This window comes from Aotus nancymaae, unplaced genomic scaffold (genome assembly GCF_030222135.1).
Source record: "Aotus nancymaae isolate 86718 unplaced genomic scaffold, 86718_ANA_hifiasm-v0.15.2.pri h1tg000040l, whole genome shotgun sequence".
Taxonomy (NCBI): Eukaryota; Metazoa; Chordata; class Mammalia; order Primates; family Aotidae; genus Aotus; species Aotus nancymaae.
The window spans coordinates 107,315,004-107,329,423 of NW_026988454.1; the positions used below are offsets into that span (position 1 = coordinate 107,315,004).

The following is a 14,420-nucleotide window of genomic DNA, read 5'->3' on the forward strand; positions in this document are numbered from 1 at the left end:
GAGAACCACATACTGACTCTGGTCATATTCTCAGGACCATGTGAACCAGGACATGGTCTTAAAATGAAAAAATCCAGTTATATTTGAAGCCCATTAGAGACCCTGACACTTTAGACAATACAGGGTTGCACCATCTTATAAAACTCAGATCATTCCAGAATACATAATTGGATTTGTATTCTGTATTGCTTTTTGTTTTAAGGAGTTTAAGAAAAACTAAAATAATCAAATCTGAATTGTAGAATAATCTCCTTTCATTTCCTATCTGAAAGATATGAAAATGAGAAAACAATAGATAACATTTCTAAAGGATTCAGATAGAGTTATTCTGTGTAATTGTTTTGAAATTCAAGTTGGTTTTGATGCTCTTGCAAAACTGTATTCACAAATGCTAATAAGATATATAAGCCTAGCTTTACAATGGCTATGCTAATCCAATTTTCAATTTGCTGCTGTAATATAAATGCCAGTTCATGCGCCATATGGTACTTACCACCCCAGCGCTCATCACACACTGTAAAGAGGGTGGTTTTATTGGCTAAGCCTGGGAGCATGGTGCTGCACTCCATGACGACAGCCTGCGGAATCATTATAATGCAGGATACAACCCAGATGATGACAATGCTGTTACGTGCCCGCTTTGCTGTGCTCTTAAACATCAAAGGGTGACAGATTGCATACCACCGATCCAAGGCGATACAGCTCAGTGTGAGGACAGACACAGACACCGACACAGTCTAGGAAAAAGAAACATCATAGTAATAGAGAAGCACCAGCTGTTAAAAGAATTACTCTTAATATATTTACTAAACAAGAAAGGTAGTCACAATATATAAGCAAATTCAAAGTTGCCAAAAAAATCCATGCAAGTGCTTTCTACTTAAAAAGAAATCACATCAAAAAGAAAAATGAAATATTAGAAATATAATTTTAAATGCATATTTATTGTTAAACATGAAAAGGTATGATGATAACTTTATAATTTTTTTAAAATTCCAAATGGCTTAGTTTATAATATGGCATTCTTTAAATAGTGGCTGCAATTATTTTGCCCTGTAACTTTTCCACTGATTGGAAAAAACCATACACTCGCACAGAAGAAAATAAAACACATACGTTTATTCCAAACTGGAAAAGCCTCACTTATAAAGAATAACATCTTTCTTTTAAATTATCATATAGAAATTTGATTGAAATTATATTTAATTAACATTTAAAAATTATGGGTAGCTTATTTCATATTTTCAAATAATAAGGACTATTTGTACATTAGTGTATTAGGAAAGTTATGAGTCATGTTAAAAGAGAACTCTCTATGTGGATCTCCTTACTACAGTTTGCTCACTGCTAGCCTAGGCAATGTGACTCCAAAAGCTAATAGGTTCACCCAGTCAAAAATTTTTAATAATTTTTATAAAATTATAAAATTATTATAAAATTATTTATAAAATTTTTATATAATTAACAATGCCACAAATGATTCTTTAACTTGGCACTTTAAGGAAATAACAAAGAAACATGTTTAAAATGCCTATATTCACGTAATTATTTGATGTGATTATGTTTAATGTGCTCTCTTATACTGGATGAAATATCGATTCTGATATCACTCTCAGAATCTCCCTATAAAAAAAGTTTGATTTCCTTTACATTTTATTACAGATTACTATTTATTTTCTTTGCAGCATGTATAAGGTAGTAGACTATTCTGCTTAATTTGCTTATTTATTGTCTGTTTTCTCGATTGGAACAAAGTTGTATGGTAGAAGGGACTGCTTTTGTTTTTTTTTTCACAACTGTCCCCAGTATCTGATACAACATTTGATGTGTATTATGCATTTAAGAAAGATTTGGTTTTCAACTTCTATTTTAATTTCAGGGGTACATGTGCATGTTTGTGACATAGGTAAATGTCTGTTCTGGAGGTTTGTTGTACAGATTATTTCATCACCCAGGTATTAAGCCAATATCCATTGGTTATGCTTCCTGCTCCTCTCCCTCCTCCCACCCTCTACCCTCTGAAAGGCCCCAGTGTGTGTTGTTCCTCTCTGTGTGTCCATGTGTTCTCATCATTAATTCCCACTTACAAATGAGAACATGTGATTTTTCATTTTCTGTTCTTGCATTAGTTTGCTAAGGATAACAGCGGCTCCATTCATGTTGCTGCAAAGGCTATGACCTCATTCTTTTTTATGGCTGCATAGTATTCCATGGTGTATATGTACCACATTATCTTTATCCAGTCTATCATTGATGGGCATTTAGGCTGATTCCATGTCTTTGTTATTGTGAATAGTGCTGCAATGAACTTATACTTACATGTGTCTTTAAAACAAATATTTGTTAATCCATTAACAGAGTGGTGAGCCTTAACTGAAGACAGTATATGTGGTCCAGTGATCTTCCTCTATTTTTCTGTCCTGGTTATATTGATCTCATAATATTTAGAAAGGGTAAATATTTCTGTCTTTTACCTGAGGGCCTTTCTTGTTGATATGTTGATTAAAGGTACAAATGAGTGAAAGAGATCTAAGAGCCAGGGCAACAGTGCAGAAACTCTGTGGGCTAAGTGTCAGGATGATCCATCTATTCTCTCTCTCTGATCAGCTAGCTGCACACTATTGAGTCGCTCACTTTACACCTTTGGGCCTAGTGTGTGTGTGTGTGTGTGTTGTGTGTTGCATGTGTATGTTTGTGTGTTTGTTTGCCAAATGAAGGTAATCAACAGGATAAGATTCTTACCAACTCTGATTCTTTTGTTTCTCTATGGGAGAGGCCTCAGAGTATAGTTAGAATGAAGTCTGCAACCAGGTTTTCTGGGCATAAATCTCATCTGACTTACTGAGTGTTCTTGGGCAGTTTACTTAACCTCTCTATTCCTCAGTTTTCTCACCTGTAAAATGTGGATGATTAATAGTGCCTGACCATGGAATTGTATGGACAGTTAGTTGAGATGTAAAGTGTCTATTCCAGGGCTGGCATATAAGTGGTGCTTGTTTGCTATTATTTATGATTATAATAATAATGATGATTATACTCTTAGTTTTATCTTTCATTCTTGAGCCTGAAATTCTGTATATTAATTGAAACAGATTGCTTTTCAGAGAAGAATATTCATAGGAATCACAAGTAAAAGCCTAACCTTTGCTAAATTCTTGGTGACTAATTTCATTTTAAGTGTAATTTTAAAGGGCTGGACTATATGAGAATGGACTTAGGTTGATTGGTGACTCCTGGAAATTTCTTGGTGCTACTTTAGAGTACCTTCAAATCTCTCTCTCAAACCAATCTTACATTATTCTCTACAACCTCCATTCCTTCTTTGCAAATAAGCTAGGCACCTAGGGCTTCTCAATACCATTGCTAACCTGGGAATAGAACTATGGTTGTGTAGATTTGCACAGTCGCCTCTTCATAGCTTCTGGGTCAGAGATATATTTATCCTCTCTGGCAATTAGAAGTAGAAAGTATTCATCAAGGCTTAGTGATTTATAACCTATTAATCTAACCAACATGGATAGCTGTAGCATGGTTCTAACATGAATGTCATTTCTAGTATTTCCTAATGCCATTAGATAATAATAATCACTTTATACCAGTTTACTTAAAAGACTGGCATCCAGTGCCAACAGTGACCTAGGGAGCTGTGCCCATTGTCACATAGCAAAGGGGGGAATATATGCCAGTGTGATTGATCGAATGGTAGAATGAACCAATCCGTTGACTGAACCCTTGACACTCAGTGAGTTAATATTCATTGCTTGAACTGCTATATTTGCTTGTGCATCTTACAAATTAATATACAATTATGTGCAATTTATAAGATTTTCTTGGAGGTGATGTAAAATTGCATTTTATCATAAGCAATTATAACTGAAAGTTTTGTTACTGCTTTTAACTTCTAAGAGTGTACTTCTGGGTGTCTTTTCATGTGAATTCTGGTAATAGCTCAAGTCAATGGAATAGTAAGTCATTTGAGAAATGAATCTAGTGTGGACTATGAATGTTGAAGTGGAGTGAGAGGGAACGTTCTTCTGCCTTCAGGTACTTGGCCTTTGACCTGTACTGTAGGCACCTTTTGCACAGGGTAATGTTTGGGGATTACTTTTAGCAGAGAAGTTCACTGTTTTATACTAGCAAATAGATATGTTAAAGGGATCTTAAAGATTCATTATAAGGAAAAATGGAAATTTTACCAAATCACAGATTTGGATGGTAAGCGCTAATAGAAAGGTTGCAAAGTGTAACTGAGAGAAAGGGAGCTTGTCTGACCACCCACTGACCACTTCCCACATCTCACTTGGCTTCTTTTTTTAATGGCATTTTCTGTGTAGAGCTTCTTCTGCAGTTAAAAAAAAAAACCTCTCTGAAAAAGTAACCAATGCTGTTGTCATTGTTGGAAGAGAAGTGAAATAGATGATAATTATTCGGCAAATAGCCTAATATATGTTAATGGTCTCAGAGTTAGACAATTATTAAAGATACAAAAGAGTCACTTTAATTATTCAGCTAAGCTTTATAACATTTGTGAGATTTTTAAGTTTTTTTGTGCATATACCAATGTGTTATAGTATATCACTCATAAATCTAAAGGCTGTATTATATTTAGAAGAAAAAGAACATATACACTATAGCAAATTAGTAAATGCCCAAATAATCTAATAAGCAATCAAATAACCTTAAAATGTGGCTGGGCATTATGTAACATGTTTTTAAATATTCAGTAAGACATAAATATCATATCAAAAATGTAAGTCATTAGTTTCAGAATGTCACAACTAGGGAGAAAAAGTGCTCAGATTTGTATGTTTATCGCCCATTGGAACTTTTCATTGCATTTGGAAAACTGCTACGAAAAATGGGGCAATAAATACCAAGAATTTGGAGATACTAGTTTTATCCGTACACCAATCTCTTTGTGCATTTACACCTTTCTGTCAAGAAGTAATGTTAGAGGGTGTAACAAATAGATCTATGGATCTAGTCTTTTTCATCATGTGGTTACTCAGTAGTTTTTTTCCTTGCTCTACAGAGAAGAGGGTGAGCTAAGGAATTGATTGGATTGGACACTGTTTGCAGAGAGGCAGACAGAATCCTTCCAGAGATGATGATGTTACTTGGACTGTAGGAATTGTTAAGCAGTTCTGCTGTGTGAAAGAGGACTGTCAGTGATTTTAAGAGATACTCATGCCCTCCATTACTCACTGGTACACTGCTTCGATTCTGTCCTCTAGTGCAAATACTCACAGGACTCTGAGATGTCTGCTCTGCAAAAAGCTATCACTGTGCATTTGCACGTGACTGCACCTCCCACTGGGTACTGCACCTCTCCCTTATCACTTCACTTCCCATCAGGGAATCTCTCATGTTCACAGTCAATTAAACATGAAATGTTCCCAGTCAATTAAACATTCTGGGCAACTGCAGCTACCCCAAAACTTAAGAGAATCCTCAAGATATTATCCTGGGTATTTATTGAAACTGAGAGTAGTAAAAGGATTTCTGGAAGGACCACAGAGATAATGAAATATTAGAATTCTCTGAAATGTATTATTTTCCTAGTGCCTCTATGCAAAGTACCACCAGAGCCTTCATTTCTTCCATCCTCATAGAAGAAAAATTAGTAAGAACTTTTATCCATGTATTATTGTCCTCATGCAAAAAAAAAAAATGTGCTACTGTTCATTTTATAATCCTGTAGTGATTTTTAGCAGGCAGACTCAAACTAACTTTATAATTAAACATAATATATGTATGGAACTTATAACTTCTATAGTATTTTTCACTTGCTATTCTATAAACGATGTTTGACCTTAAACAATTATCACTTCTTTTTATAAGAGGTAATCGAGGAACTATTGAACTAAATATTCCTTTGCAACATTTCATTCCAAAAGCCTAATCAGTATAATGTCTAGTAATAGGTTATTTGTGCCCCACCTAAATTTTTGTTACTGGAAGCCTATTTTCTGTTTCCTTAAAATATTATAATCACCATCTGAGAGACTGCATGCAGAAACAACTGAGGGTGCAGGAAGGCTATAGGAAGACAAGTAGACAGTGGTCACCATTTCACTCGCTGTCCAATTTCTAAGGGAAGTCCATCCTTTCGGATGGATGTGTGAATGTGAGCATTATCTTATAAATCTTTTGTTTCAAAAACTTTAGAGCTAGAATAATAATCAGAACACTAATCTCTGAAAGTATTTGTTCTTAATTACTGATAAGGCAATTAAATAGAAAAAGAAGTTATTTTCACTCAAAGAAAGGAAAACATCTGCTAATGATGATTCTGATGCTAATAATTGAGGTTTATTGGGAACATACCATTTTTATAAGATCATCATCTTCCAAAGGGCGATCACTATGCCAAGTTATTTATATTAATTATCTAAGTAAATGGTCACAACATCCATATGAGATAGATCTCATTAAAATTATCATCCTTTAAGTGAATCACAATTATTTGGCATGATAGCATGCAAGTGGTGAACGGCAGAACGGAGATTCCAATTCTGGTAGTTTGAATTAGAATCTACACTGAAGCCTGTTCATGGCACTGATTTGATCAAGTAGGTCTTAATTTTTCAGTATAAAATAAAATCACTTGCAAAACCAAATATCCTCAATGATTTGGACTGGAAGATCATTAGTTGGTTCAAAAGAAAGATCAATAATTGGGTTGGGGAGATCATTAATTGGTTAAATCATTAATTTGTTCAAGTTTCTTTTTTAACAACAGGGAAATTAGGAACCAAAAAAGTAAAATGTTTGTGCAGCATCTAATGATGATTTGGCAGTTTGTTGCTTTATCTTTATCTGGAATTTAACTCGTTTTCCCAAATATTCTCAAATATTCTTTTCCTTCAGTTTGCCAATGCCTTAGGCAAATATATTTCTCAACTCACTAGTTAAGTTACCATAAGGGGCATGGCTATGACTAAACATTTAATAGCTTCAAAAAAGCATGAAAAATAATTACCTGTAGATAAGGAATCACTTTGCAAAGGGACCGTCCAAAAAACCAGGTCTCAGTGATATCCACGACCAGCGTGGCTGGAAGGCAGGTGATGGTCACGAGCACATCAGCCAGAGAAAGATTGACTATGAAGTAGTTGGTTACTGTCCTCATGTGGTGGTTCTTCCACACTGCCACACAAACTAATTTGAAAAGAAAAAGGAACAGTCACTTAACAAAGAAAATAGGTATTGGTGAGGAAACAATGTCAAGCTAATTAATATTTCTATAAAGTCCACAAATAGGTATTTAAAAGTAAAAACAACTGAAGGCTGTGCTGTGTTTTCATTGAATCGGTCAATCTGTGTGAATGCCAAATACATGCTTAAAATCAATTCATTTACCTTGCATGACATTTCTCAATAAATAACAAGACTGTATTTATTTTCACTTGATTTCAAATTGCAAGTGCCAGAAGTTTTTAAATGGTCTTTAATCCATCTTTCTATTCCCTCAGTACTCAATATGTAGCAGCATCTCAAGAAATGGTTGCAGAGTTGAGATAAATTAGGAGCTAGCAATGTTCCCTGAACTGTAGTGTTTGCCTTATCCCGACCCATGACCTTGGCCCATGTCTACTCCTAAACCCTGCATTTGGAACTTTTAACAAATTGTTTTTTATTCATGGTAAGAGTCAACAATTATTCAGCTACTACCACTGCCAAATACTGAGCTAGATGGTTCATATACCTATATTGTTTAATGCTGACAACAATCTTAAGGGACAATGATATTACCCACATTTTATAAAAGAGGAAGCTGAAGTTGGGCATGGTGGTTCACACTTGTAATCCCAGGACTTTGGTAGGCCAAGGTGGGTGGATCACGAGGTCAAGAGATCGAGACCAACCTGGCCAACATGGTGAAACCCATTCTCTACTAAAAAAAAATACAAAAATTAGCTGGGCATGGTGGTGCACACCTGTAGTCCCAGTTACTTCGGAGGCTGAGGCAGGAGAATCTCTTGAACCGGGTAGGAGGAGGTTGCAGTGAGCTGAGTTTGCGCCACTGCACTCCAGCCTGGCGACAGAAGACAGAGTGAGACTCCCTTTCAAAAAACTAAAAAGGAAGCTGAGACACAGGAAACTTGTCTGAGGACACATAAGTTCACAAAATATAAAACTACAGCTATAACTTGGCTTTAGCTCCAACACTTGTGGTCTTTTCATCACGTGGGTTGCCTTCTTTGGTGAAAATGAGAGTGCTGTAAAAAAGCACATATAAGTTCCAGACACTCAATTTTGTCTCCTTCCTATCACCCTTAGGGCCTCTAAACAACACCCTGCAATCAAACATACTTTTCAATACTTTCATAGCCAACCTCCCTCATAGCCTTGTAGTATATCCCCAGTTCAAAAGTTGTGCTGTTTCATTCAGTTGCTCTTTGCTGAAAGAACATCCAGTTCCTCCATTCTTTGTCCTTGGTATTATATATATAAAAGTTACATAATCACTGGCTCTGGAATGATACAGGTGTACACACTGACTTCACATGTATTCATGGGTTTGCTTCACTGAAAGTTATTGAATTTGTCTGGGGTATCACAAACCTATCAGGGCTGTCACTCATGTACGCAAATAATGCAAGGATTAGTATCTTTATATAGTGAATAAATAAAACCTCATTTTGTTAAATTTAAATCAATGAATGAGGATTTCTTTTGATAATTATGTAACATTTATTAATAGTTTCATACACTGGAAGATGTTCTTACTAGTTCCTGAAGCTGAAGTTGGTTGTCAGCTACCGACAGATCTCAATTTAACAAAATACCTGGATTTTGGAGGATTTAATTTTGAAAACTTTACGTCATCCTCTAACTCTTGCATGGTGATATCCAAAAACTCAGGTGAACCTTAATCAAGGTAACTGCAATCTTTATTATTTGAAAATGATGCCATTGAGTAATTTATTTTCTAGAAACACTTGAAACAGACACAAATAAACACACACACACACACACACATTCATACATGCACAAACCCATCCTAGCAGTTGAAAAACACATTATCATAGTTTGTTATGAGAAAATTGGCAAAAATATTATATTTCTGGTACTTGGCCAACAAATTGTCCAAATAGTACAATCTCAGATCTAGAAAAATGCACAGGGCTTTTAGAAAAAAATGCAATTATTTCCAAACTTTCAACTCTGTATTTTGTACATGAGGAATGGTACTGGTAGGAAGACTTAATCCATTCTATCTAGACAACATTAGAGCAAGTATATGTTCAAAATCACTTCTTTGGTCATTACTATGTGCTGTGCCTTGTTCTAAACATTTTAAATTATTAACTAGTGTTATCATAATAACACTATAAAGTGAATAGTATTAATATCTATGTTTAACAGGTGGGAAAATAAGGAGAGAGAGGTTAAGGGGCCTACTGAAGAAAAAATTAAGTACTAGAGTAAGTAAAAGTAAAACTAAGTACTAGATCTTGAATTTAAGTCTTACCCATCATGCTATGTCATCCATGTGACGTCTTAACTGAAGCAGAAATGAAAAGGAAGCTACCAACCTCTATTTGACAGGGATTTAACATAGGATCGTACAATTTTTTACTTGAAGATTATTCAGTCTAACCTTCCGTCTGATGCATGGATAACCACCTCTGTACCATCTTTCATTCATCCTGCTTGAACATTTATAATACTGAGAAATTGGGAAATTTAAAACTTGCTGGAGCCCTTGAATTCATTTTGTGGTGGCTTTAACTACTAGCAAGTTCTTGTTCATGTTCTGTTTTCCCTTCATTTCTACTTACTAGGGCCTAATTATTTATTGAAACTGAATGAATACACTTTACCTATTTATTTACATTGTGCTGGTATTCATTTTCTAGGGCTGCTGTAACAAAGTACCATAAACAATGTGCTGTGAGACAATAAGTCTGTATTGTTTTAAAACAGGTGTCTTAAAACAATACAAACTTACTGTCTCACGGTTCTGGAGCTAGAAGTCGGAAATCAAGGTGTCAGCAGGGCTGTCCTGTCTCTGAAAGTTGTAGTAGAACTCTTCCTTGTGTCTCCCTATTTTCTTGTGGTTTGCAGGCAATCTTTAGTGCTGTTTGGCCTGCAGCAGTATAACTCTAATTTCTGCCTTCGTCAGTGCATGACATTCTACTGTGTTTCTATCTTCACATGACCATCATCTTATAAGAATCCCAGTCATATTGGATTAAAGGCCCACCCTACTACAATATGACTTTACCATATCAAATTATATCTGCGATGACCCCATTTCCAAATCAGGTCACCTTCTGAGGTAATTAACTTTAGGACTTAATCGTATCTTTTTTGAAGAAACACGATTCAACTCATAAAGGCACTCATTCAAGTATTTAAAGACCACAGCTATGCCCACTTCCCTAGCCTATGCTTCTCCAGCTTATAGATCTTCAGATTCCATCATGTGAAACGTTTGGATTTTTCATCCCCCAGCAGCACCCTGGTTATTTTATTCTGAACATACTTCAGATTATCAGTAACTACCATTTTCTATTTATATTATCTGTAACTGCCATCATTTCTCTAGGTGCAATCTACCCAGAACAACAAGAAGGATAATTGATTTGATTACTGTCACTCTATTAAGACAGTTTGAGATCTTGTAAGCTTTCTTAACAGCCAAGGCACACTATTGGGGGAATATATATACATATACATACACACACGCGCACAAACACACACACACACACATATGCATATATATGGAAATACATATAGATAGATAAACATTGATTCCCTTGTATAGATGCTAGATTATTTACCTTTCACTCCTAAGAAGAAATAAAAAGAAAAAAAAGATATTTATAAAGAAAGCTATTGGGAGAATTGGATAAATTTGAATTTTCAGTTTGTGTTAGATATTACTGTGCCATTTAAAAATATCTTAACTGTTGTGTTCACATTATTTCCATTCAAATATTTGAAGACTGTGGCTTTGTCTATTTCCCAAGGCTTTGCTTCTCTGGGATAAACATCACCAAACCCTTCACATACAACAATAGGCTTTTGCCTCTCATCACCCTGCTCTCTTTATTGTGATCACATTTCAGATTATCAGTACCTGTATTTATTTTATTTATTTTTATTTTTATAGATTTAGGGAATACAAGGGCAGTTTTGCTACATGAGTATGTTGCATAGTGGTGAAGTCTGGCCTTATAGTATACTCCTCACTCAAATAGTGTACTCTGTACCCATTAGATAATTTCTCATCTCTCGCCTCCTCCAACTCTTTTGCCTTTCTGAGTCACCAAGGTCTATGGTTCCACCTTCTATGTCCATGAGTATATAAAATGTAGCTTCCACTTATAAGTGAGAACATGTGATATTTTCTTTCTGTTTCTGAGTTACTTCACCTAAGATAATGGCCTCAATTTCTATCCAGGTTGCTGCAAAAGACATGATATCTTGCTTTCTTTTATTGCTGAGAAGTATTCCATCATGGAATTAGAAAAAAAAATCCAAAAATTCATATTGAATAACAAAAAAAAAGCCCAAATAGTCAAATGAATCTTAATCAAAATGAACAAAGCTGGATGTATCCTATGAACTGGCTTCAAATTATACTATAAGGCTATAGTAACCAAAACAGCATGATACTATTAGTAGTATAAAAATAGATATATAGATCAGTAGAACAGAATAGAAAACCCAGAAATAAAGCTACATACCTAGAACCAATTTATCTTTAACAAAGTCAACAAAAATAGACACTGGGGAAAGGACACCTTATTCAATAAATGATGCTGAGGAAACTGGATGAGCTATATGCAGAAAAACAAAACTGGACCCATCTCTCACCAAATACAAGTAGCAACTGAAGATGGCTTAAATGTAAAACCTGAAACTCTAAAAACCCTGGAAGAAAACCTGGTGTCTGTCTTTAAATGGACTATTCAGAACTACATAAATATCTACAAGTGCACATCCTCTAAATTTGTGCTAAACATTTATTTGTTTATTCAGTCACCCACTCAACCATGCAAGGTTCTAAAAGTACAAAGTAAACATCACCTTCTCCTGAGAGCACACTAAATTTATACAACTTAAACTTATCACTGGACTTTGTTTCTCTGAAGTATAATAACCTTCCATTTTATCCCATTAATTAGGCTTGAAATCCCCAAAATATCTCTTTCCTTTATTACATTCTTTCTATTCCTATTGCAAATATCTAATGTCAGATTGTTGTAACCATTAGCTAGAGTATTGCAGTGACCTCCTAATAGTTTCCCCTGCATTGTCCCTGTCTGAACTCCTATATATTTTAACCATTAATGTCATTAATGGATAAATGTCACAAAATAATAAATATCATAAAATGTATGAAATCCATTAATGCAGCACAGACAGGCACAATGTCTTATTGTATTAACTCTTCCATTTCAGTGAGCGCTCTCTTTTCTCCTGGAGAGTACATCATTTTCAGATGGCCAATAGTAACTGAGTGCCAGTTTAATTTTTGCCCTTTATCCCTTATAATGTTTCCCATAAAATACTTAGAGCACCAGAGTGAGTCTGATATTTCACTATGTATCAAACATATTCCATGCCCAGGCCATCACTCAGGCCATTCCTCTGTCCAGAAATGGCCCATGCTCCATTTCAGTATCTTTTTAACTAATGAATTAGTACCCAAAACTATCCAAAATCAACTGAGCAACCAGCCAAATAAAAAAGTTTCTGCTTCACAAAATATCTTTCAATTAGCCAAAATTAATTATCTTCTTTGATACCTAATCACATGTTGTACTCTTCATGGCCATAAATTGCATTCTAAAATTATTGCGGATCATTATATATTTTTGTGTGTATTTTTTCTTCTCTCTCTACTGGCATAAAGGCTCTTTATCATTATAAGCTGCCTTTTCTCTTTCCCTTACTTTGCTAAGTTTCTGCTGCTTTTCTTCCAACAAAAATACTGCCTATAATATACTCTGCAGTAACTATGTATGGACTTGATTTGCTCATAAACTTATAGTATGTTGCTACCATTGGTAGGTATATTTTCCCATGAGCAAATTCTTTAAAAGGAGAGAAAAGGCCCAATGGCTAACCAGGGAATTTACTTTCTTCATTCCTTTGAAGTGAAATCTAAGTGCTCACAGAGAACTTAGCTGCTTGTCGATATTCTCTTAGACATAAAGTAAGCTATGGTTCTCAATTCGCCATGTACTATCCTCTGATGAATTCTGATTAGTCCCAGGACCTGAACTTGATACCACATTTTAAATCAGTTCTGTGATATCCATTATACGCCAATATTAAAGTCAATTTACAGTTAGTCTGTATTTAAAAGCCTGTGTTATTTAACCAGGACTAAGTGAGGAATAATTGAGCATACAAGGGAGGAGGAAGATAGCAGAAGGCAAGAACGAAGATTGAATGAATTCCTGAATTCCCCCTCTAACATGGGCTTTATTGAAATAGCAGTTTTGAAATGCAGAAGTGCCAAGAAGATACAAATTCCTTTTTTCCTTTATCTTTCAGACTATCATTTCTTACCAGATTTCTCTGAAAGACTCGGATGATATATAGCTCGTGAACATTCTCTGTAAAACATGGAAAGTGGCTCAAGCTGCAGGAGAACATCTGCAGCCCATGATGCAAAGAAGGATATCTTCATAAAATATGTTTTCAAAATAATATTCAGATAGAGTCTTTTGATTTAAGTTATTTTCTTGTTATTTTATGAGCTAAAGACTAAAGTGATATTCAAATGGGAAAATAATACATTATTTTTTAAAAAGGACTTTGCCATTATTGCACTTATAAGAAACTGGCTTTTGTTTTAGTATCTTGCAGATTATACATTAGCGAAGTTACATTCTAAAACCAATACTTGCACTTAGACAAATGTAAACCAAGGTGATATGCTGGTGCTAAGGCTTGATTAAGAACATGTAAACCACATATGCAAGATTGCATCTCTTTTTAAACATATACTTGGGCCCTAAAATGTCAACTAATAATTGACTACAATATTTGTGATACTGAGATGTGATTGGGCATGGGACATAATTAGTGGGTTACTGAGTGCCTTCAAAGGATTTGTACTAAATATATCAATTTTATTTTAAGAATTTGCTTATTTATTTAATTTTGGTTATATTAAAATAAGTTAAAAACAAAAAGGAACAAGAATTACATGATTCCACTTATATGAGGTACTCAGAGCAATCAAATCAGATAGAAAGTAGAACTTTTTTCCCCCAGGGGCTAGGAGAAATGGGGAAGGAGTTATTATTATTATTATTATTATTATTATAAATTATTATTTCATGGGTAAAGAGTTTCAGTCTAAAAAATTTTTAAAGTTCTTGAGATGGATGGTGGTAATAGTTGCACTTAAAGTAAATATATTTAATGTCATTGAACTATATACTTAA

At 34.8% G+C, this 14,420-nt stretch overlaps 1 protein-coding gene across 1 annotated transcript in view; it reads right to left on the reverse strand.

The window, feature by feature from the left end:
• HCRTR2 (hypocretin receptor 2) overlaps nt 1–14,420 on the reverse strand; it is a 222,441-nt gene that overhangs the window by 30,042 nt on the left and 177,979 nt on the right. The window contains exons 3-4 of the mRNA XM_064360422.1: nt 6,983–7,161; nt 494–737 (exon numbers count right to left, since the gene is read on the reverse strand). Coding sequence (XP_064216492.1) covers nt 494–737; nt 6,983–7,161 — 423 coding nt within the window. The remainder of the gene's footprint in view (nt 1–493; nt 738–6,982; nt 7,162–14,420) is intronic.